At 39.3% G+C, this 24,662-nt stretch overlaps 2 protein-coding genes across 3 annotated transcripts in view; both read right to left on the reverse strand.

Annotated features, from left to right (window-relative positions):
- Window positions 1-6,495: 6,495 nt before the first annotated feature.
- sprn2 (shadow of prion protein 2) lies at window positions 6,496-10,801 on the reverse strand. Its single transcript, XM_080433377.1, has 2 exons — window positions 10,518-10,801; window positions 6,496-8,099 (listed from the first exon to the last, which is right to left on the reverse strand). The coding sequence occupies exon 2, from the start codon at window positions 8,086-8,088 to the stop codon at window positions 7,537-7,539; it is 552 nt and encodes a 183-aa protein (XP_080289503.1). The 5' UTR covers window positions 8,089-8,099; window positions 10,518-10,801; the 3' UTR covers window positions 6,496-7,536.
- A 301-nt stretch (window positions 10,802-11,102) lies between these two features.
- Window positions 11,103-24,662, reverse strand: part of rassf2b (Ras association domain family member 2b) — a 19,790-nt gene continuing 6,230 nt past the window's right edge. The window contains exons 6-11 of one of the 2 annotated variants that reach the window (XM_080434474.1): window positions 24,070-24,170; window positions 22,282-22,424; window positions 21,816-21,969; window positions 15,212-15,333; window positions 15,009-15,106; window positions 11,103-13,390 (exon numbers count right to left, since the gene is read on the reverse strand). In XM_080434474.1, coding sequence (XP_080290600.1) covers window positions 13,321-13,390; window positions 15,009-15,106; window positions 15,212-15,333; window positions 21,816-21,969; window positions 22,282-22,424; window positions 24,070-24,170 — 688 coding nt within the window. In that variant the 3' untranslated portion in view covers window positions 11,103-13,320. Of the gene's footprint in view, window positions 13,391-15,008; window positions 15,107-15,211; window positions 15,334-21,815; window positions 21,970-22,281; window positions 22,425-24,063; window positions 24,171-24,662 lie in introns of both variants that reach the window. The other variant, XM_080434473.1, reaches the window with a different exon arrangement.

The following is a 24,662-nucleotide window of genomic DNA, read 5'->3' on the forward strand; positions in this document are numbered from 1 at the left end:
TGAATTGCCTTTTTGGTTATGGTGCGGTTGTAAATGTCCTGAAGTTGCAAGCCATGGACCAAGTTGTTTGACCTAGTTGACCTGGTTGTTGTGTTTTTAAAGAAACTGTTAGAATGTCAGGAGTTAAAGGAGTGTTGGAAGAAGTGCTCCATACATTTACATTTACTCAAGAACTGTACACATTTTTGGGCGGTGAAACCGCCCCTATATGTGAGGTTTGGATATTTGTACAACAAATCCTGCGCTGTGATTGGCCAAAAATGTACCCCGCCTAACCCTGCACCGTGATTGGCCAATCACAGTCTATTCAGGACTGTGATTGGCCAGTGTCACATGACACATGTGCATAGCCCTATATAAGAAACCATAACTTTAAAAAAAACATAATTTTTTTTTTTTTAAGTTATGGTTTCTTCCATCATAAAGAATGTTTCAATAAATGTATTTTTATTATTATTTTTTGTACATGATTGGTTGACTCCATTCAGTATTGTGATTAGCTAGCAAGACACCGCCCACTTCACACAGGGTGTGATTTTTATTTAACTTTACTGGAGTATTTCCAATTTTCAATACTTCTCCACTACATCTTGGAGGCAAATATTGTACTTTCACCATACCTGCCAACCTCAGACCGTCCGATAACAGGAGATTTTTTCCCAGGGGGGGGGCTCTTGACCACGCTGCCCCCCCCCCCCCCCCAGGATTTTTGGGCGGTGAAACCGCCCCTATATGTGAGGTTTGGATATTTGCACACCAAATCCTGCGCTGTGATTGGCCACAAATGTACCCCCCTAACCCTGCACCGTGATTGGCCAATCACAGTCTATTCAGGACTGTGATTGGCTAGGGAAACTTGACACATGTGCATAGCCCTATAAATAGGACTATGCACTTTAAAAAAAACACATTTATGGTTTTTAGCGGTGCCAGCCGCTCTACATTTGACCGTGTGTGTTTGCGTGTCCGTCCGTCCGTCCGTCCGTCCGTCCGTCCGTCCGTCCGAGCACGGCATAAGCAGCTGCAGCACAAACAGGACACAGTGCAACACATGCGCCACTTAAAGACAAGCACACACACACACAGGCTGGTGCGCACGTGTCCACACACACAAACACACACACACACACACACACACACACACACACACACAGTATGAGTAAAAATACTTAAAAGTTGATAAAAAGAGTAAAAATACTTAAAAGTTTAAAAAAAAGAGTAAAAATACTTAAAAGTTGTAAAAATGAGTAAAAAATACTTTACAGTAAATAAAGTGACTAAAAATACTTTAAAGTAAATACATTGAGCAACAATACTTAAGAGTACTTAAATTGAGTAAAAATACTCAGTAGTACTCAAATGAGTAAAAATACTTAAATGTTGTTAAAATGAGTACAAATACTTAAACATAGTTAAAATGAGTAAAAATACTTGAAAGTTGATAAAGAAATACTATTTTAGTACCGCCTCAATATCAGCACCCACACATCAAATAGAGTAGTACCGTCTGAATGCCAGCACCCACACATCAAATATATTTGTACCACCTGAATGACAGCACACACTCATCAAACAGAGTAGGCACCGCTTACTCACACTGAGTGTGATTTTTTTAAAGTGAATCACACATTGTGGGTGGAAAGGGTATTAAAAAAAACACATTATTCTTTTAAGTGAGCTTCCATCACCGTGATGACCACTGTTAAATAACAACAGTGACATAGTGCTCCAATTCCACATGCTGTGATTGGCTAGTGAGACATATGATGAAATTAATCTAAAACCACTTTGATGTGACACTAGTATATTTAACTTAGATGCTGTCCATTTCGTGAGAACAGTAAAAAAGAACTCAAAGATCACTATGGCTGAAATGAGAAAAGGCAAAACCGATATTGAGAAGAAAATAGAAAGTCTTCCTAGAACTGGCCCTTTCAGATCAAAGCATATATCAGAAAAGGTTAAAGACAGAATTGTGACAAAGCACAGATCTGGCCAAGGTTACAAAAGAATTTCAGGTAAACTTAAGATTTCTAAGAACACAGTTACCAACATAATCCGTAAATGGAAGAGACGAGCCTTGGTGGGAAACGTAAAGAAGAACCCAAAAATCGCTATGTTTGAAATGGGAAAAGAGGAAAAGGATAAAATTAAAATGATAAGATCAAAGGGTATTCCAGAAGAGCTCAAAGACAGAATTGTGGCAAAGCACAGATCTGGCCAAAGAAGAGGCTAAAAAACTTCAAAACCACTGTCAAATATGGCCCAATATTTCCATGCTGCTGTTGTGAACAAATGATGTTTGACAAAGGAGTTTCCATCATTGATGACAATGTCCGGAACACTATTGAGAAAGCATGCAATGACAAAAATGAGAGATTATTTGAAGAAAAATTTGAAAGCAAATTGAACAATCAAAAGTTCAGTGTTTACATTGATTTTAATTTAAACTGGTATCTTTGTGACACCTGTAAGAGATATCTTACAAAGGGAGAAATGCCACCTATGTCTGCTGCTAATGGTCTGAAAGTGACCTCTGTACCCAAAGATCTGCAGCTGACAGAATTAGTAAACAATCTTATTGCCAAAAAGATTTTGTTTCAAAAGATATTTAGACTTCCCACTTCATTAATGCCAGCTACACGAGACAGACTTATTAATATTCCCATAGAAGACATTGATGTAATGAACACTCTGCACACTCTTCCCAGAACTCCATCTCAGGCAGGAATAACTACCATTGATGTTAAGCTGAAACGTAAAAAGATATACAAAAATTATGTTCACTACACAACTATAAATCCTGAGCAGCTATTCCAAGCAATGCAATTTCTAAAAGACAGTGGAAATCCTCACTATCAATTCTACACAGATCCATTCACCTTTAAACAAGGGTGTAAACATACAGATCCAACAGGTTCACAACTGCTCTATGTAAATGAAGATGAAATTGCTGATGTTATTGTTGATGACATTACAACAGACACTAATAATGTAGAAAATGAAGATGAAAAAGAGGAAGCAGAATACAGGCAGAATGACCCAATCAGAAAGTTTCAAATTGATTATGACCAATCAGTTTGTGCACCGCCAAGATTCCCAGAAGCATTTCATGATGAAAAAAAACATATAGGATCTCATGTAATTACATTTGCACCTGGTGAAGGAAAAATTCCAGAAAATATCCTTCACTGTAAAGATTGGGATTCCATGGCTTTTCCAATGAAGCATCCTGATGGAAAATTCAACCTACACCATCCAAGACAAGCCAACCTCACTGATCAATACTATTTCATTCAAAGACTGAGAAACATAGATTCAAGATTCAGAGATGATCCCAGCTACCTTTTTGCAGCACTGGCCTATATTGAAAAGAAACAGCTTCAAAGAAATATTAATGTTTCATTCATGAGAGGAAAAAAGTCCACATCAACAGCAGGAGAAACTATATACCACCTTGAAAATGCTTTTTCTGTGTTTGACAATATCTCTAATACTCCAAGTTACCACAAAAAAGGTAAACATGAAATGATGGCAAGATTGGACAACCTTGGTCCATTCCACTTCTTCTTCACTGTCAGCTGTGCGGACATGCGTTGGGAAGAAAATATCACTTGCATTTTAAGAGAAAATAATTTGAAGATTGAATATGTCTTGCAAAACATAACCAAAGATAATTATTTAAGAGAAGAAAATGAAGAGGAAATAACAAAAGTTTTTTTTAAATAAACTGATCCTAAAAATAATTTAGTATGTATATATGTATATATACAAACAATTATATATATTTTTTTATTTTTTTTAACATTTTTTTTTAACCGTACATCGGAATATGACTTTCATAAAGAGTGTTTCAATAAATGTATTTATTTTTTGTACATGATTGGTTAACTCCATTCAGTATTGTGATTAGCTAGCAAGACACCGCCCACTTCACACTGGGTGTGATTTTTTTAACAGAGTAGATGTAATTTCCAATATTCTGGTGGATTTTGGGAGTTTGACACTTTTATCAGGTTTTACTTACATAGGATCCATTAAAAAGTTAAAAGTAGCAATAAAAGAGCCATATTTAATAATAACCACTAATTACTTAAAAATGACTATCTCTTTAAAATTGCATTGGACTGGAGTTTATCCAGACATAAAGCGACAGTAAAAGAGTAACATTCCCATTCTCTCAGAAAGAGTTTTTTTTGGGGTGTGTGCCAAAATCAAAGAGTGAGAGAGTGAGTGAGTGAGTGAGTGAGTGAGTGAGTGAGAGAGAGAGAGAGAGAGAGAGAGAGAGAGAGAGAGAGAGAGAGAGAGAGAGAGAGAGAGAGAGAGAGAGAGAGAGAGAGAGAGAGAGAGAGAGAGAGAGAGAGAGACACCACTCACACCTTGCCCAAATGGGGTCAAATAACAGGAGTCTCCTGGTGAGAACAGAAGGGTTGGCAGGTCTGCTTTTACAATATTTGAACCTTCAGTCCCATATATACTTTGGCCATTTGAAAATAGACGATCTACAAGCTCACAATGGGTAGCGTTGTGAGCGTGTAGATCTGCAATCGATTTTTATACATTTTATTTTATTTTTATTTGTAAAGGGACAACAATTTGTACTTTTCCTTTTTTTTTTCCTTCTTTATTTACCCAGGGTAGTAGCTGAGCACAAGTGCTCATTTTCAGCAACGCCCTGCACATAGAAACACACAGACAGACAGACACATTAAAACCTGGGAGCTGACTAGTACAACCACAGTCTTATGCTGTTGGCCACTAAGCAGCTCCACTGGAGCAGTTGGGGTTCAGTGCCTTGCTCAAGGGCACTTCAGTGGTGTTGGGGAAGTGGTGAACATTCACTTCCCCACCCAGATTTTTCCTGCCGGTCCGGGGATTCGAACCAGCAACCTTCCGGCAACGAGGGCGCTCCTCTAACCTTTAGGCCACCACTGCCCAAAACTTCAAGTATATTTTGATGCCAACTTATTTGTAAAAGAGCATTTCTATATTGTGCTATTGATACTTTTACTCAGAGGTGGAAAGTAAACAAAGTACATTTACTCAGGTATTGCACTATGTTTGTACTTCATTGGAGTATTTCCAATTTTCATTACTTTTATTCCTACTCCACTACATCTCAGAGGCAAATGTTGTACTTTTACAACATTACAATTATTTGGACCTTCAGCCCCATATATATATTTCTACATTGTGGTACTGATACTTTTACAAAAAAAAAATTGTACTTTTTCCACCACAGCCCCCCCCCCCCCATCTCTCAGTCTTATTAATAATACAGCTCACAGCAAAGAGGCATTGGCACATACAGTCATGTGATCCTTAAGGGGAAGGCTTTTACTAATACATGTGCTCACAATCTGAGATAAGTTGGTATAGAAATTATACATATGTATGCAACATCAACATTATCCTTGGTCACTTTACCCCTGGAGAACTTTGCCTGTAATAACTGTATTATAACTGTATGCCATGATTATCCACTTAACCCCCATATGGTTGAACAGAGTCCCTCAGGGCTCTATACTTCTGTTTTCTGTTATTGTGGGGAAAGCTTTCGCTGAAAATAGCTGATCGACAAGCTCACAACACGACGTTGTGTTTTGAGCTTGTCGATCTGCCAATACAATACACAAGCCAGTCATGTGATCAGTGACATACGCAAGGTGTACTTTTGGCTGAGGGGGCGGAGCCAAAAGTACACCCTACGTATGTCACTGATCACATGACCTCAATCAATTATCCTTTTCTAGGCAACACAGAAGGGGGAGGGGACTTTTTTCTTATTTCCACACAACAGCTCTAAGGTGTATTAAAGACATAGTTCAATGTTGAAAATGAGTGGTCTTCCCCTTTAAGTAACATTACTTAAACAATCTGGCAGTGAACAGAGGAAATTAGCTGGTATAAACATTGAAGCATTGGGGAAGCTCAGGTGTGGGAAACTCAGGTGACTGCAGGGTGGGTGAGAAAAGTAGTATTGGTGTGCAAAGATAGGTAGTGAGGAAAGGAGGGAAAGTCTGAGGAGATCTGGTGGATGAGTGGAGAATAGCAAGTCTGGGTAGTTGAAGGAAATGTGTCTGGAGAAAGAGAGAGATGTGGCTGGAGAGAGAGAGATTGTGACAATTGCAAAAAAAAACTGGGCAATATAATGTTTCCTGGAAAAACTTCATGAAGCGAAAACAACTGTTTTTAAAATGTTTTTATTTGATTTTATTTATAACAATGTTGTAGGACGCATACACATATGCATACGCATAAAGCAACTTGCAATGTATCAAACCTGACATTCACTGGTTGTTCATACTTTCATATAGCTATATCATAGTGACATCACAATGTATCCCTATATGATATTGAATGTTTAGATGAAACATACCACAAAAACTGTCTGCTTTTAATCTAGTACTTGCTTCTGAGAAGTAGTGCATTTACTGTATAATTCTAATAAGTTTATTCATGTGTGTGTGTATGACATCTTCTTTTACCTCATCATCACCTCAGCAGTACCACCAGTGGCATCAAAAATGTAAAAATGACATGACTAATAAACAAGTCTCAAAAGGGAACATATACACTGTAAATATTAGTATTAAAGTGTAAACAGTTATTCCTCAAGTAGTCGGCCAGTCCACCCCATGGCCCAAAATTGCATTATAAAACAAAATGCCAGATGCCAGAGGATTAAAGGTAGGCTAAGTGATATTTTTGGTGAAAATAAAACATTTGTTGAAGCACTATATTCTGATAATAATCATTGGTATAGAGTGGTCTCTCCAGCACTTTAGTAAATAGAAAATACATTTTCAGGTGGGTTGCCAATTTGCATTTCACTTCTTTGTATCCTATGTGAGTTCTCTCTCCTGATTGGATACAATTGGTATCCCAACCTGAAAATGCTGAGCTGGAGAGTAACGGGAGTCTCCCCGTTACTGAACAAACACCTGTTTAGACAGGTGTTTTCTTAATTTTATTTGCCCGCAGCTTTTTTGTGTCCTATCCTGTCCCGATGTCCTTTAATAGATGTTTCACTGCTTATTTTATTAATTTGTTTTATATTGCCATGTTTTTATGTTTTAAACTTTTATGTTTAAGCACTTTGTGACCATCATCGTCTGTGAAAGGTGCTCGAAAAATAAAATGTACTTACTTAACTTTAACAATGAGTACTATAAGAATGTAGAGCTATTTAACAAAAAAATATCACTTACCCTACCTTTAAAGTCAACATTGCTCAGACAGATCTACAGAGCATCTTATCTGTGCTACACATGAGAACAGGGGAACAGGGTCACATTGATGTTCTGTAAGACGCGCTACATTCCGCTTCCTCTCCTCATGATTCTCATTCAGTGGATCTTGTGGCATTTAAGTAAGCATCACTTTGAGTCAGGGAATCTCTTTTGATCACATTTCTATGTATACTTTTAGACCAAAGTTGAGCCCGTTTAACCTCACCAAATCATTGGTTACTGGCCAGGGTGCAGCTGTGTTCACAATCTGGGGGTGCTTGTCTCTGGGAGCCTGCCTGTGCCCCTACATGATTGCCATCCAGTGGCCCATCAGGACAGACATGATGGAACCAATGATGACGACGATGCTGTTATAAATGGGACCGCTCGATGCGCCCCTGTAATATTCCGTGTCTCCAGACCCCTCTGACTCGTAACCAGGCCTGGCGCCATAGCCACCACCACCACCATAGCGTGAGCCATAGCCGCCACCGTATCCTCCGTAGCCGCCACCGTATCCTCCATAGCCGCCACCGTATCCTCCTCCCATTCCCATTCCGCCACCGTAGCCGGGACGACTCAGAGCAGAACCAATCAATGTTCCCCCTATGGCTCCTGCTGCAGCTGCCCCAGCTACACTCCCCGCGCTGGCACCGCTGCGCTGGACAGGCTGGACAGGCCTGTAGCTGCTTCTGCTTCCACCACCACCACCAAACCAACCACCGCCGCCGCCGCGGCTGCCACCTCCACGGCCGAATCCACCACCCCTGAATCCCCCACGCCCTGCCTCAGAGGCGGGAAAGTGAGTGGCAAGGAGCAGCAGGCATGTCATCACTGTGAGCAACAGTTTCTTCATGATTTATTCCCCTGTAAGGACAAAAGAGTAGCAAAGCTGTAAGGAGCTGCTCAAAATCTTAAGACCCACTGGAGAGTTGTCTGCTGCTCTCTGTATGTTTTAGGGATACAGAACTTACATGTCACATTTTGTGGAATCAAAGTGCCCTGACACCGTCCCTTAAAAAATGAGGATCACTGGCTTCCTTCAAAACAGGCCTGAAAAGGGAGGACGGTGATGGCATTCACTGCCGACAGTTTTTTTTGTCTTTTTCTACTTGGTATTGGGGTTATTGTTTAAACCTGATGTCGGGATGAATTGTTGAAGTTAGTCATCTCCGTGTATGGGGTTACGGGCCTCCTGAACACGAGCTAGCTCGTGGTGGTATCCATTTATGACCAATGATGGCAAGTATGCTCTGAAATTTGTGATGAACATTGTGATGATGATAATGATGGTGATGAAAACAAGCACTTTATCTCTTTATCTCTTGCACTTTACTGTGATGACAATGATGATTGCACTAGATGCGCCCGGATCTATGTTTTTATGCTATGGTGTTTCATGTCTGCTGTTGTCCTGTACTGTCTGTATGTTTTAAACCACTACTCTGGCTGTAAACCCAATTGCCCTTCTGGGACATTAATAAAACTTGAACCTTGAACCTTGAACCTTGAAATGTTGATGAATTGAATACCACAATGGAAACAAGTCCCCAGGACTTTTTTATGTTATCCTTTTAGCTCAAATGTCTGACTGTACCTTGTGCTGTTTAAATTACTGTCAATAAAGTATTCCATCAATCAATCGATTCAATGTCACTATTCTGTGAAAGGTATCGGTCATAGAATTATGTAATCCCCCTATGGGGGATTACAGTACTGGGTCTCCCCTGTGGTTAGGGGCACATAAAGTGCACAGAAAAACAAACTGACTGGGATGTTCTCTTCACGGATTTAGCCCTGTATGGCCGATTATGTGGTATTTTTACTCTGCTTGCAAAGTGAGCGTAAAGCAGCACACTGTGTTACACCTAATCCATCTTTATGAGACACACGTCTTACGCAAGTGCCACCACTTCGACAATACAATCTGACCCAATGGCTGTCACAGGATCAGATACTGTAGCTTTCATAATCTCCAAGGCTCATAATTGGGATTTGCACTGGGTTAATCTGGTTCTGGAACTGTGGACTGGTATGCTGCAGTGGAGAGCACAGTGCTGCTGGATGTACATTACATACCGTCGCAAACAAATTCATATGAATAAGATGAATGTGTACATAATAATAAACCACCAAGCGCCATTTGGACCAAAGATTATGGACAACAAAATGTTCTGATGCTCAGAACAAAAGTTGTCATCATGACATATTTTCCTTTCCTTTCCCTATGTGGAAAGCCAGATCAAATCGGTCTATCTCTGTTCTAAAAGAAAATGTGTGCCAATTGTCATGACAGATGAATTACTGTACACATCAACAACAAGTGGTGTGACATCATCTCCACAGTCATCATTGCACTGTGTACACATTGTAATCCATGACCTCTTACAAGGCGCCTCGAGCTATAATTATACCGGGACACTTGGCCGTAATCCCATGGGACTATAGAGATTATAGACTGTTGTTCAGACTCAATCAGAGAAATAACCCTTTTAAAAAAATTAATTAATGGAAATTGGAACACCGGAACTGTCCGTCTGTCTCCACACCATCAATAAGTTGTCTGGTTTCTACTAAGTATAATACTCAATGTTAATTTAACTGAAAAGTAATATATATTAAAAAGATAATAACTTTTACACAGTTAAATAAACACTGAGAATTGTACTGTAAGGGGATGGGGTTCTATTCAGCTCAGCAATAGACAAAGTGAATGCCAACAGTATCTAAAAGGACATTACATGAAAACAAGAGCTATATACTGTATACACACTGTATAATACATCCATACACACACGACAAGTGTGAGTTATACAATCAATAACTTCTTGATATGGCAATTCTCATAGAAATACGGAATAATTTATGTGACATGGAGAAGTACAGTACCATAAAAATTAAAACTGCTTTATCTGTATGACAGTTACAATTACCGTATTACATAATCGCCTAATCACAATTACTTGAGATAATCGCATTATTTTGCATGAGCGTCATAGTTTCCATGTTGAAAAATATTCATGCCTTTTCAAATATTTCCACTATTTCTTGAAATATTATATATATCATTATTTATATATTTAAGTTATTTGTCATATCTTTGGTTTACAAAGCTTAAAAAGGCAAACAAATGTAATTTTATTCATATTTTCCAATGATCAATGACCCCCATAAAGCGTTAATCGCAATTATTTGTAAGACAATTAATCGTCATGTAAAAGTTCATGATCATGACAGCCCTACTCATCTGCAAACATCATCCATATCAATTTAAAAACATTTTACCTGTTGATTGGACTGGTAGAGATAACAGAAGTGTAATCCGGATGATTGTGATGTTCTTGGTTTTTCACCAGGGCCGAGTCAAGTGGACAGCGTGTGAGCAGCACTGGTTCATCTGACAGTCTGAAGAAAGTTGTTTCAGGGACAGCCTATTAACCTCCACACCATCTCATTCAGGTAGGGGATCACTCCATCTCAGCTTGCCTCATTGGCTGGGCAATGACAACGGTAATGGTCATCCTTTCTGTAAGCCAGTGTCCCACCCACAAGAAACATAAACAGCTCTGTGTGTATCTATTCTTGGTCAGCTTCTAATTGGATGTATTATTAGAACCCTTGCCCACTCAAGTGCGTAAAAGACAATAATCAAATCTTATCACAAAGCTGTGACTAATTCGATTTTTTTCCCACTATTGTATTATCATTGTCTGGTAATATATCCATCCATCTACATACGCTGTGGTATTATATCATTTCAAATGAAACAACAAAGATAAAGTGCTATTACATAACAGTGGTATTGCGGTCTTAACCCAATGGCTCAGATGCTCGGGAAAAGCTTAAAAAACTAAACAGCTTTTCTGATGATACATTTTTATTAAATTATAATCATCATAAAAAAGCTACATTTTCAAAAAATTGCCTTCGTGTTATTGACATCAAGAGAGACAAAGATTCATTCAAGATCGTTTTTTTTGTGAATTAAAAGATACAAAAACTCTTCAGGAAATACATAAGCATGCTCGCTCAAAGAATACACACATTCGACTTCATGAACACTCCTCAACTGCTGTGCCATTTCTGAATATACTACACAGTATTATCATTTATGCATGTCTACTGGACAGACACATGAAATTGTACAGAGACAGACATACTCTCCTGAAATGCTCGCTCGCTCACTCACTTACACGCAACATTCCATCATTGTAATAATGATTGATCATTCATCAACATAATTCACAATCTTTTGGGACAACCCTCTATCTGCTTTGTGCTTCATTCTCTATTAGACTTGAACTCAAATCCAGAATTGCTGTTAAAGTTCCATAGGAAAGACATCTGAGCACAGACACAATTGTTACTATCTAAGGCTTGACTTATACTTCGTTATGCACGGTGTAGCATGTGCAAAAAATAGCCGTTCTACAAGCTCAAAACGCTTGTAAGAGCAGCTATTTCCGACTCGCGACACCAGCTCACACCAAGGTATAGATCAGGCTTAAGTATGAAGGAATTGACAGGAACAACAAATGCTCATATCTTCAGTCAGTCACTCCACACAGCCTTCCATGAACACTGCGTTAAATGTATCCGTCAACAAAATGTCTAGGCTGTACACTCCATTCAATTCCTTTAACTGCAGGAGCAAACAAGTTTTCCAACGACCACGTATGTAAAGATGGAAGCCTGTCTGATGTGAAGCCAACGATAAGAATATGTCATAAGAATATTTTCTTTAAATGTAAGTTGTTCTTTTTGCTGTAGTGCAAGAAGCCTAAATCATCCTATCAAAACCATCCCACGGTGGAATGTGCCGATATGCCATGGCCAATCTGTAAGGTTTCCACCTCCACATTCTTGGTCCAGGGTTAAAACCACACTGACGTAAAACATGGCCATCTAGCTACTTCCCTGATAATTCCCATTGTATTTCTTTTTAACACAAAAATAGCTTCACAATATTTTTTTATCATAGTTTTTGCCTGGGACAATGCTGAGAGACAGGCACTTCACCAACACCAAATGATACTGCATGGATGGCGTGCAATAAGTATGGTATAGGTCGTCGGTCATCACATTTTGTATTAAGAGGTACTGTAGCCTGGTTCCAGTCCCTGAATCGCTAGCCACGCCCATATAAAAAATAATTCTGGCGATTCAATAATGGACTGAAACGAAACGAAATGCAGGAATGACTGTCAGGCTAGAGGTGCTGTGCTTTAAGTCAGGACTGCTCAGGAGCATATCAATGCAGGGCTCCAGAGTCCATGCACCCATAGATCTGTCCAGTGCAACCATTTTCATTGGTCGCACTAGTGCACCTTACATTTAGCAGGTCAGTCTATGTGTCTGTATGTATGCATGTGTGTGTGTGGGGGTGCACCAAAATTATATACTGGTGCACCTATTTGAAAAAGTGAGGCGCACTAGTGCAACCAACTCAAAAGTTAGTCTGGAGCCCTGCAATGAGCTCAGAGTGAAAGAATGTAAACACCATATGTGTTTGTGTTTGTAGAGGCAGACAAACAGCCAAACAAGACTGTGATTAAACAGAGTGGGTCAGAACCAGTGCTCCATACAAACCCATATGAAAAGTGCCAGGAATGAATTTCAGCTTAGTCATCATGGTACCATTATTGCTAAAGAGGTTATTATTAATAACATGCAAACAATTCTAAAGTTTGTGGTTGTGCTTGTTACGTCAGGGTACAGTGGAGACAGACAATAATCAAGCCTAATTCATGTTTTGACATGCAACCCGTGTAGCTCGACAAGAATAATAGATTTTCAATTATTTTCATCAAGTGAGAAGGTTGTCTGACAAAGCATACATCAGGCTTCATCTTAAAAGTATATGGCTAAATGGTGAGGATAACAGAAGACCCATGAGGAGAAAGACATTCAAAAGACAGAAGAAATGTTCATTGGAATGCATACATTGCTTCCTTATCAGGTGATCCTTGGTCAGTCTCACTTTGTAGGTGGTTTGAGGTGAACGTGGGTCTCTTCTGAAATGTTTTTGTTTTGCGGGTAGTGAGCCGAGTCAGGATATTAAAAGAAGGAATCCTCTCCAAGGAGCAGATTACATACAGGTTGTGGCCTCTGGAAGACGGCGGAGCTCCTTCTCGATGATACATCGCAGGGAAGTATACCTGTAAACACATGTAGACAAATGGAGAGATGGCAAAGATGAAACTTATGTGAGTTGGACAACAAATTCAGACCTCTTAAGCTTGAGTTATACTTGGATGAGCATTTTCTCACACCGAAATTAATAGATCTACAAGATGCACTATAATTATTTGACAACTTTAGTTATGATTTAGATAAATACAAGAAAACATACATTAACTGATGAATTATGAAGTATTATAGGTTAAATGACCATTTCACATATGAAAGAAGCTGCAGTCACTCACTTATTTGAGTGCATTATTTGTAGAGGGAAAGAGTATTCATATTTTATATTGACACCCTATGACTGGAAGAAATAATGTAGAAGTACAGTATGTCTTCCTCTGGATTACTTTCCACAGTATATTACTCCCAACTACCAGCACACCTTGTGCTCCTCCCTTCCAAAGCCACTCCTAGCCAGGGGTGAGAACTGAGAACATACGCATGCATTTTGACTGTTGAGGTCTTTCTCTCTTGGATGTGTTTATGGAGTGTACACACGCACACACACCCTGTCAGGCTGTACTAAAATGTCAGGGGAGAGAGAGGGGTGTGGTACCAAACAAAAGCCAAACAAGAGTTTGGCTTTTGTTTGGTATTTCATCAAGTCAAGTCAAGTCATCATTATTTATATAGCACATTTAAAAACAACAGCCGTTGAGCAGGCTCTCATTAGTTCATTATGCATTTGTTCTAACCTGTATTAAGTAAATAGTCATTGCATTATGTCTGCAAATATTAGTGCCCTTAGAATGCTTAGATGGTGTTTCCATATCTTCTAAAGTTATTGTGTGAGTGTCACGGAGCCCATCACCGTGGAGGTGCTGGTACTAGAGGCTTAACTACATTTTGTGTACTTTGACTTGGAGACACCCTCTGGGCTGGGCATGGAGCTGGTCTGACTGGAACTGAAGAACTGAGATTCAATTCTGTGATATCACAGGATTTAAAATCAAGTTAAAAAACACTGCTACTGCTGTCTTAAATAAGTCATTTGGGTAATAAGAAATCTGTGAAGTGGCCCTTCAAGCTACCCAGCAGCACATAAAGTAATACATTTTACCAGGTGCAATATTAAAGTGATTTTCACATGAATGTATTATTACAATCCAATAATATGATTGTGAAATGGACCCTATTTTTACTTTGGTACTCTAAACATATTTGGATGAGCTTCTACTCAAGTACAAGTTTGAATACAGGATTTGTTCTTGTAACAGGGTTAGAGAGTATTTTTTACTTGTTTTAAAAAAAAATCTGAGAACTTCCTCCACCACTGCACAGTCAAGTAGCCTCGTTCCAAGCCTCACTCATCTGCGAAGAGAAGAGCCTGGTCACGACCTAAAGCAGAGTGTGTCTATAGGGCAGGACTTCCGTCGTACGCGTTTCCCCCGGAAACTATCTTTTTCGACCAATCACAACACTCGTTTCATTCACAGAGAATGTAAACAGATTTGTAAAGCATCAACGTCATTTCCTTGGGCGGTACCTCCGCCAAATTCAACCACTTCCGGTTGTCACTTCCTAGACAACCAACAGCCCAGGTCTTGCCCAGCGTGACAGCCAAGGGAGTGCACTCAGCAGCAGCTGTACCTTCTCTTCAGTTTCTGCACCTCCCGATCCTCCTCCTCCTTCAACTTGGTAACGAAACTCTGCAGGACAGGCATCTCAAATTTGATGTATTGTGCCACCTGGTGGAGGTTAGGGGAAATGTCATGACAACGCACAAACTAATTTGCTTCCTAATATCTGTGCACTCTGGGTCAAGTCAGTTGGCCCTTCATGGAAATACCTACATCATAGGTGACTTCTTCTCCCAGGTCTGGTTCCATGAGGAAGACCCTGCAGACCTGCTCACACGGACCTTGCATCACTCTCAGTACCAGAGGATAGTCACTACGCTTCAGCTTCACACGCTCTAAAATATGGACATGAACAGAACATGACAAACAAGAAAACATCATCTGCAGACCTCTGGAACAGGCCATCAATGTTTTTATTTAGTCACCATTACACCACTGTAACTCAGTAAAAAAGCTGTGTCCTTCTCTTGTGCAACTGCAGATAGACTGTTAACCAGTTCAAAGAGACATGACCATATCACACCCATCCTTGTTTCTGTACACTGGTTTTGACTGATGCTTGTATTGACAAAAATACATATACTGTACATGAACATATCGTCTGTGTCCAGGACAAACCAGCTAACTCCATTTTCAGCTTTTTTTTATTTTTTTTCATAAATCAACGCTTTTGAACACCCTTAACTCCATTGGAGCCTCAAACTGTCCGTCAAAAACAAACAACTCCCCCCCTCTCCTCTCCAGTGCTGCCTTTTCACAGCATGAGCAGAGCGCGCAGCGCAGTGAGCGAGGAGGCGGATCACGTCAACAAACTCCCCGTAATCTGTTAAAACTATGCAGTGTACAGTACCTGTTTATCAAACTTCATAGATTTTAGAAATATAATTACTTGTTTTCATAACATTAGCGTCTGAAGTGTTTAATAAGGAGAGCAATGTGACAAGAAGAAAGGAGTTCATAGCATTTCTGTCGCGCTACTTCTACTGAAACTCAGACTCTTTGCAGAAGTTATTGTAATATTTAAAGTACTGTTTATTATTGTAGGCCTATATAATAAGTGTCATGAAGCATCAGGGCATTAATTCACACGTTGTGATGCACTGTGAGCTTTGAGATCCATTGTTTTGGGGAATTTTTACCCTTCCCTCAGCAGCAGAGCTATTGTCAGCTGTTCGGACTCCTAACTCCACTTGAGATGGATTTCTGTTCGTCGGAAACTCCTAATTCCACTTAAGTCTTAATTGAGCTGGATTTGGGTAAAGTGTTGATAATATCAACACATGCAAGTATCTGACAATATATAAAGTCACTATACCAACTTTGATGAGGCAGTATTGCTTGGTTTTAAAAAATATAAGGTTTTCTTCATTTCCTGAAAAACTTATATTTTATAATATAATAATTAATAATAATAAAACTTATAATTTATATTTATATTTCCTGAACAGTGAGCGTTTTGGAGTTAGCAGGTTCGCGCTGGACAGCAGAGATATATTTAAGGACATTGTGTACTTAATTATCTGTCAAAAAGATTGTCAAAGAAACAACACTGTGAATTTTTGATTTATTTCCATTTTAGATATGTTAGCTAGATTTATTTACATTTTAGATATGTTAGCTATGAGCCTGACATCTTTAGCCTGGTAAACCCTCCCTCCGGAAATCTAATTTCTATTTGATTCCTGGAGTGAGTCTGGCATGAACCGCCTCTCTGCAATATTGGCTGTGTATGCCAAACGGACGCGCCTATCAGCGTCGTCGCACATCGTTCTGTGATTGACAGCGACAGTTGGCCAATCAGGTGGCGAGTTCGAGTGAGCCCAAAACACGAACGGCAGCCATCTTTTTCTGTGGGCAGTTTTCTCCGCTATTTTTTTACTTCAAAAAGCTCTCTAACTTCTATTTTGAGGCACGGAATTTACTTATAAGATATCGTTTGGATAGAATTGAGTTGTTTAACTTCATATATGTGGTCAATTAATCATGACAAAGCCTATTTAAAAAAAAAAAATTAGAGAACCGGTAGGGGCGGGCAGTGACACCATTGTACCCGAAAAAGGCAACCCATTTTGGGTATGGCTGTCTCAAAAGTCCCGTCGCGTCACATTAAGACTGGTGAACTGCTGATTGGCTGAAGGGGAAAAATTATCATTGGCTGAAGGGGTTGTCAGTCAACGGTATTACTCCCGCCCAACTCCAGCACAGCCAATATTGCAGACAGGCGGATCAGGCCAGACTCACTCCTGAAATGAAATGGAATTGAGATTTCCGGAGGGAGGGTTTACCAGGCTATGACATCTTCAGGTAGTGCCATCTTGGTACATCTTAAAACTCAGGCCCAGGCATCAAAGCTTTGGAATGCCCTGCCTGAGGGTAAAAATAAGTGGGGGGAAAAAGAAATCTTGTACTGTAAAGCACTTTGCAACGTTGCTTCGAAAAGCTCTACACAAATAAAGTATTATTATTATTATTATTATTATTATATGCAGCACTTACTTACATGGTAATGTGTGTTTCCCCTTTTGTCTCTACATCAGCATGCCTATAGAGCACCGCAGTCTGATGTAATTTACGCTTTCTACCTGGGTCACAGTTTTTCTCCCCAGTCTGACTTCCCATAGACTTGCTTAATATCGCGTCATATAAGAACTGTGTTCCAAAAACAAATAAACAGTGTTGGGCAAGTTTCTTTATTTTAGTAATATATTACTATTACTTATTACCTTCATTTTAAAGTAATACATTTCGTTACATATTACTGTCTGAGCAACAGTAATATATTAATATTACATATTACTTTTTAGTTACTTAAAATCTTTTTGAACAATTAAATAATCTAGATTTTGTATTATTATTATTAGCCCACAAATTATTTTTGTGACAGAGATGGCAGATGGGCAGGCATTTAAATTATAAGATAGGATTATGAATTACATTAATGAATCAATTTTACTTTATAGACATATACCGGTACCTTCTATAATGTAGCCTACAATGACATGACAAGACACAAGCCTCTTTCTATACTTTTTTTTTTAAATTAAAGTCCACAGAACAAGGACTGCATGAGCAGCATAGAATGTTGAGCCTATGAAATTAAGGACATAGAAATATGGTTAAGGTCATTTAATTGTTCAAAATTTGACCTCTCTGAACAGTGAACAGTTATATTACTGTAGTGTCATTGTGTCAACCAATAACACATCATAACAAAATGCATCTTGACCTATAGTACCACTTAGATTGTTTGACAACCAACAACTAGCCAATTTTAAGTAACACAACCGTCCCTATGGGATCTAAACTCCATCCATGTGTGGTCAAAGTGGCAAATAAAATCTCTTAACACAGCATTTTGACATTCCCAGCCGATACTCATTTAGATAGACATGGCATGAGTTTAAAAAATTGACTAGACAGTTAGAGTTAAGACTCATTTATTTGGTCTACAAAGAACTCAGCTCTATACAATTATATTTATACCATAGGCTACTCTTTAAATAAAAATCCTCATTATATTTGACCTTTAAGAGAAGACTGTGCCAGCCATTTATCCCCAATCCAATATAATATATTATATTACATATTATGCTCTCCTATCTCCCTGTCTTATATTGCATATTATGCTCTCCTATCTCCCTGTCTTATATTGCATATTATGCTCTCCTATCTCCCTGTCTGCAGTGTTGCCTGGTCTGATTATTATAAGCCACATTGGGCTTGTTTTTCTGAAGTTGCTTGTAAATAATGGTAGAACGGTTGTGAGCTTGTAGGTCGTCTATTTTCAAATAGCCAACATATATAAATATGCACATTGTTTAATGGAAGACATATATATAGGTTTGAAGTGCTCATGTGGCCTATTTTAGTCGCTTCTTTTGGCCTTGTTTTCATAGACCTAGTTGCTTATTCCTCGCACAATCTGGCAACACTGCTCACGTTCCGACAGAGTCTGACCTAAACTCTGCAGCCGCACCGTGGGGATTTTACATTGACCACACACACCCGATGTTTGGCTTCTAACTTAGCTCTGGACTTTAATTGCCTTTCAATAAAACCACATTTGACATAAATATCACCTACATGTTACTGATTAGAGATTATTTTATATTTTTGTAGCAGTTCATTATTTCCTGCGTAATCGATGAATAAAACTGACGTGTGTAAATTGGAACATTGCATCGTGCGATGCTTAACTTGCCTTCTTTAAATAAATTAAATAGACTACCATCTTATATAAACACAATTGGCATAAGGAATTGACACTCTCCCTTCTGCTGATTATAGTAAAATTAGAATCACAGAGATTTGTTGACAATGATAGCCCGTAGAAAGAGGTGCCCGCTTAGTTTTAACAGGGATTTTGCTGTAGGCTGCGGCTTTGTGGGTGGATAAAAAAAAACACCTTCACTTTAGTGGGTAATGCACAAAGTAACGTAGTGTCATTTTAATAATATATTACAGCTTCTCCTTGTAGTAATGCGTTATATTACCCGTTACTGCAATTCGGTAATATATTACGTAACGGCGTTATGTTACTAACGCACGTTACCCAACACTGCAAACAAATGAGCACGGCGGTTTGACTCATTATGGAGAAAAAGGTAACGTTACCGCCACCAATTTAATACTTTTCACCAGAAACGGACTGTATCAAATATGAGTGACTGACTATCGTAAACGATACAGAGCCAAGGATGCCTTGACAACTTGTTTATTTTTTATTTTTTATCATTTTTATCCCTCGATTTTGTAACCCTTTTTTCACCCGGTGCCAATTTGCTAAGTGATCCTGGGCACTACACTCCCCCCACCAGCCTAGGGAGGCCAGGGCCGAGCTCATGCCTCCTTCAATGCATGAGAGCCAACTGACCTTCTTGTCACCTGACAGGGGGGAGTTTCCCTGGTTGGACGTAGCGCGTGGAAGGAACACGTTATTCCAACCAGTTCCCTTCCCCTCCATCAGGCGCCCCGGCTGACCAGGGGGAGGCAGTATAGTGACCAGGATTACTACATGTTTTTGTGTGAGGGTATTAACTACCCTAGGAGACACGGGGAGAACATGCAAACTCCACACAGAGTAGGCCCTTTCGCCAATCCCACCTAGGGTATGGACAATTTGTTTATTTTTTAACCACAATTCTTATATGAGACAATTCTAAGATGACTGACCCAATGTTATTCTCCATAGATAAATTACTTCTGTGACCCAGGGGATGAACAAGTGACGTCAGGACTTCGGTACTCTATAGATGAAGATTAAACAGAGTACTCTTAAAGGGATATTTCACTTTCAAAAAAACTTTTGGTCATTTTATCATCTACTCAGGCCTTTGTGAACCCCCCAGACAGTTTTTAAGTTGCTTGATTCATTATTAAGATATTTGATATTCATTTTATCAGACACGCCCCCTTCCTATACAAACCCATTGTAACTTCAAACTCCATTTTAACCATGTTAGATTCATCAAAAACACCCGTCCTTGGTTCTGGTGACTCACCCTGCCCTCCTAATGCGTGAGGGGGCCGTGTTTTTTCAATACATTTTTTCATTTATTTTTAATATTTGTTTTGGAAAATTGAAAAAATTAAATACAATAAAAAATTAAAATAAAATAAATGAAAAAAGTAATCGGATAAACACGGCCCCCTCACGCATTAGGAGGGCAGGGTGAGTCACCAGAACCAAGGATGGGTGTTTTTGATGAATCTAGCATGGTTAAAATGGAGTTTGAAGTTATAATGGGTTTGTATAGGAAGGGGGCGTGTCTGATAAAATGAATATCAAATATCTAAATAATTAATCAAGCAACTTAAAAACTGTCTGGGGGGTTCACAAAGGCCTGAGTAGATGATAAAATGACCAAAAGTTGTTTTGAAAGTGAAATATCCCTTTAAGTTTTTTTTAAAGGTATGTTTTGGTTCTTTTTCTGCCTTTATTTATAGTTAGTAGAAGAGATGGACAGGAAACAGGGGGAGAGACATGCAGCAAAGATCGTCAGGAACGGGACTCAAACCCACACGGTGCGCTGTAAGGCTACTTATGAGCCTAGGTGCCCGGACCGCAAGGCCAGTGGTCTAATATACACCGTAGCTCTATTAATGTCTGGCTTTCTCTGATTCAATTTAAAATTGTTCATAGATTGCACTTTGATTGCACTTTTCCCCCAACTAAATTACACAAAATATTTAAAGATTCTTCTCCCATGTGTGGAAAGTGCTCCATAGAAGGGACTTTGTCTCATCAATTCGTTCAATGCCATGAGTTGCAACTAACTATTTTATTTTCTGGCTAAAGCTTATAAGAGAGACTTCCCCCCCTGCCCCATTAACCACACTTTTTTGGGTGGTGGAACCGGGATGAGAACCTGGAAATCGGAGAATCCTCCAACAATCAATATGTGGCTAAAGGCGCTGGGAGGTATGCTGCATCTGGAAAGAATTAGATTTACCCTGTCAAATAAAGAGCCCCTATTCCAGAAACTCTGGTCACATTGATCTGCTTGATGAGTTGAAGTGAGTGAGCATAGTGTTGTGCTGCCCCCTAGTGTACATTTTCTATACTGTCAAATATGTTTGTGACGCCATTGCTTGCGATATTGTTCGTGTAGCCCTCTGAATGTGGTATCGCCATCAGGCGTATGTTCTTGTATATTGTTTGGTTTTGTTATGTTTTGTGTCTTTTTCATTTTGGTTCGTTTTTGTCTTTTTCTATATAATTTAAGTTTTGTGGTATATTTTGTATCTTGCAATAAACAGATGTAAAAAAAAAGAACCCAGAATACTCTAACAAACGCTATCTAAAATAAACACTCACCTCCACTCGTATGAACAAGGTAGAGGGCAAAGTCATCCGGGCTGTTCTCTATCTTGAACTTGTTGAGGAGGACTCGTAGCACCTGAGGTGTGGTCATGTCGCTGTTTATCCGAACGTTAGTCACAGAGCCGAAGGCAGGAGTGAACACTGCTGTCTGAGAGAGGGGGACATTTACATATGTTAGTGTTATATACAACTTCAGTGAAATCCTGGGGAAAAAAGGACATTATTTCAAATACTCAATTTTGAAGGAGATTAGGATTAGTGTTTCATGTTAGGGTTTGAATTAACGCTAGATTAAAGTTTGTGTAAGTGAAATGCGTAGGGCTAGGCATGTAATGATGAAGGTTAGGGGTTAGGTCTTAAGGATACAGTAGGTACAGTAGTTAATAGATATTAAAGATATGTCATACACTAACACATGTTTTGTCGTTGTGTGTATGTGTGTTTGTGTGGTATCTATCACCTTATGGTTATAGAAGTGTCCATTGATGGAGAAGCGATGTCGCCGTATCCTCCTCTGGTCGCTAGGCGACCGTCGCTGGCCACGCCTCAGGACCCCAGCATCACTCTTTGTCCTCAAGAGTTGGGCGGAGCTCTCATAGTCCTCTGTCCAATCAACACATACCAGTCAATAACGTTACTCTTAATAACCGACAGAAAAGAAAAGAACTCGAGTTGGGAAAAATCTAAATCTGAAGAATAATTAAATATCTGGAAATATCACTTTGTTAACCAAGGACTCCTGTATCTGTTAATTATCTGCTAAGCACCAATTTGTTTTAATTTTTAATCTTTTAATCTTTTAATCTTTAGGACATACAGCATTCAGTAATCCAAATTACCGTTGATTTAATTGACCAAATCCAATGTTTATTTTCCTGGTTAGCTGCTAAAAGCACAAACTAAATTTGGTGTCAAATTAGTGAAATAACTTTGCAGTTGGCCTTTGTTTCACACAGATGCAGTTAGACAACTTGTTTACAGGCCACCAAACCAAAAAGGTCACACATAAAATCTTTTTCGATAAAACCCTTGTGGTCAACAATGTTAAAGCAATATCTTCTGCTAATTCACCCCTTCCGCTGTTGTACCCCATATCACTGAATGTACTGATGTACACATGATGTGTCAGCATTCCATTTCACTTTTTCATTTTTTTTCAAAAAATAGGGCTGGGCAATATACTGATACTAGAGGTACGGCCCACATCAAGAGTTCGGGGCGCTACGCGGCCCTCACACCTACATCAGACCGCCGATCCGACCGATATGCCCATATATGGAGATCTCTTTATCCGTCAGTCCATGTCCCTTTTGTGCCCATATATAGAGATCGCTGATGTCATCAGTATATGCCCATACATGGGCATGCCCCCTTCGGTGCCCATACATAGAGCTGACTGATTTGTTTGCGCCTGATGCCATGACGACACATTGAGGTTAGACAACACACTCCATAGACGTAGCGTTGGGCGTAGCTGCATTGGGAACTCCTTATTTGAGTCATAGTGACATGAGCATGATGACGTGGTCCTACCATTAGACAATTTTAATATCCACAAGTTTCCAGGGGAGTGGGCATCAGTTCCGGTTGTAGGCTATACATATGCAGTGCCTCTGCCGGATATGTCCCCCACCAGGCCTGTGCATAGGGCCTGTGCCCCAGTAAATTCCCACGGAAACAGGTGGATAAGGATAGGATTATGTTGAAATCGTGACATGAGACTAGATATCACTAGGGTTTAGTGCTAGAACACGTGAGAACAGCTAAGCAATTAGAGAATTGTGTCCAAATTGCAATCAATCAGCAAGACTTGATTGGTTGTGCCTATGCCTATGTAATTACCATCTATTAACTGCTAGGTACCCACACCATGTGCATTTGGACACTTGTTAATTGTCTAATTGCCTAGCTGTTCTCATGTGTTCTAGCACAATTTAATGAGTTTGTCTGTCATATTCATTTCGCCCTGATGAAGACCTTCCGAGGTCGAAACATGTTCGCAGTTTTCTTGTATTAAAAAAGGCTTTTCCTCCGTTTTTACGTTTGACAACTTTTAACCATTTTTATATCTCCTGTGAGCACCGGGTGGTCCCGTTTTCTCTAGGGTTTTTATGTTTTTAATTAAAAATAAACATAAAACAAAAGGTCAAAATATCTTATTATTACAACATCGATAGAGATATTTGGTCAAATATATTGTAATATTTTATTTTGTTGACATTGCTCAGCCTTACAAACGCACCTTCTCCTTCTGTCTCATCTTCCTCCACCGCATCGTCCTCTGCTGTCACTTCCACCGTGGGAACGTTTTGCTGTGTCTGCTGTTGACCCTCTGTGTTATTGGTGGAACTTGGAAGAGCCAGGACGCAAGAGAGGAGCAGGAAGGAGAACAAAATATAAACTGACAAAGCTAAGCACATGTAAACAAATCCTGAATTCATGACCTTTCTAATATATGAAAGGACATGAATAGGATTGTTTACCCCACTGGTAACCTTGGATTTAGGTAATTCCAACACAGAAATGACCTGTGCCTATTCTCTCAAAGAGAGGGACGTATCAGCTTTCAACCAGTCAAACTGCATACCCTATAGGCCTATTAGCAGAGGCGTCATTTTAGGAAAAAGAACTGAGGGTGGAAAAAAGGGACAATTTAAGCCCCATTTTAAAAAAAAATAGTGAAACTAGAAGATCTACAAGCTCACAACGCAACACACTATTTTAGCTACTTAAAAAATAAAACTGAAAATGTTCTCCTATAATGACATGCCCAACATGGGGACACCAGGTTGAAAGGCTAATGAATGTATGGTTGCAGACAGGAAAACATGTCTGTAACAT

This window comes from Gymnoscopelus braueri, assembly GCF_963280865.1.
Source record: "Gymnoscopelus braueri genome assembly, chromosome: 7".
Classification (NCBI taxonomy): Eukaryota; Metazoa; Chordata; class Actinopteri; order Myctophiformes; family Myctophidae; genus Gymnoscopelus; species Gymnoscopelus braueri.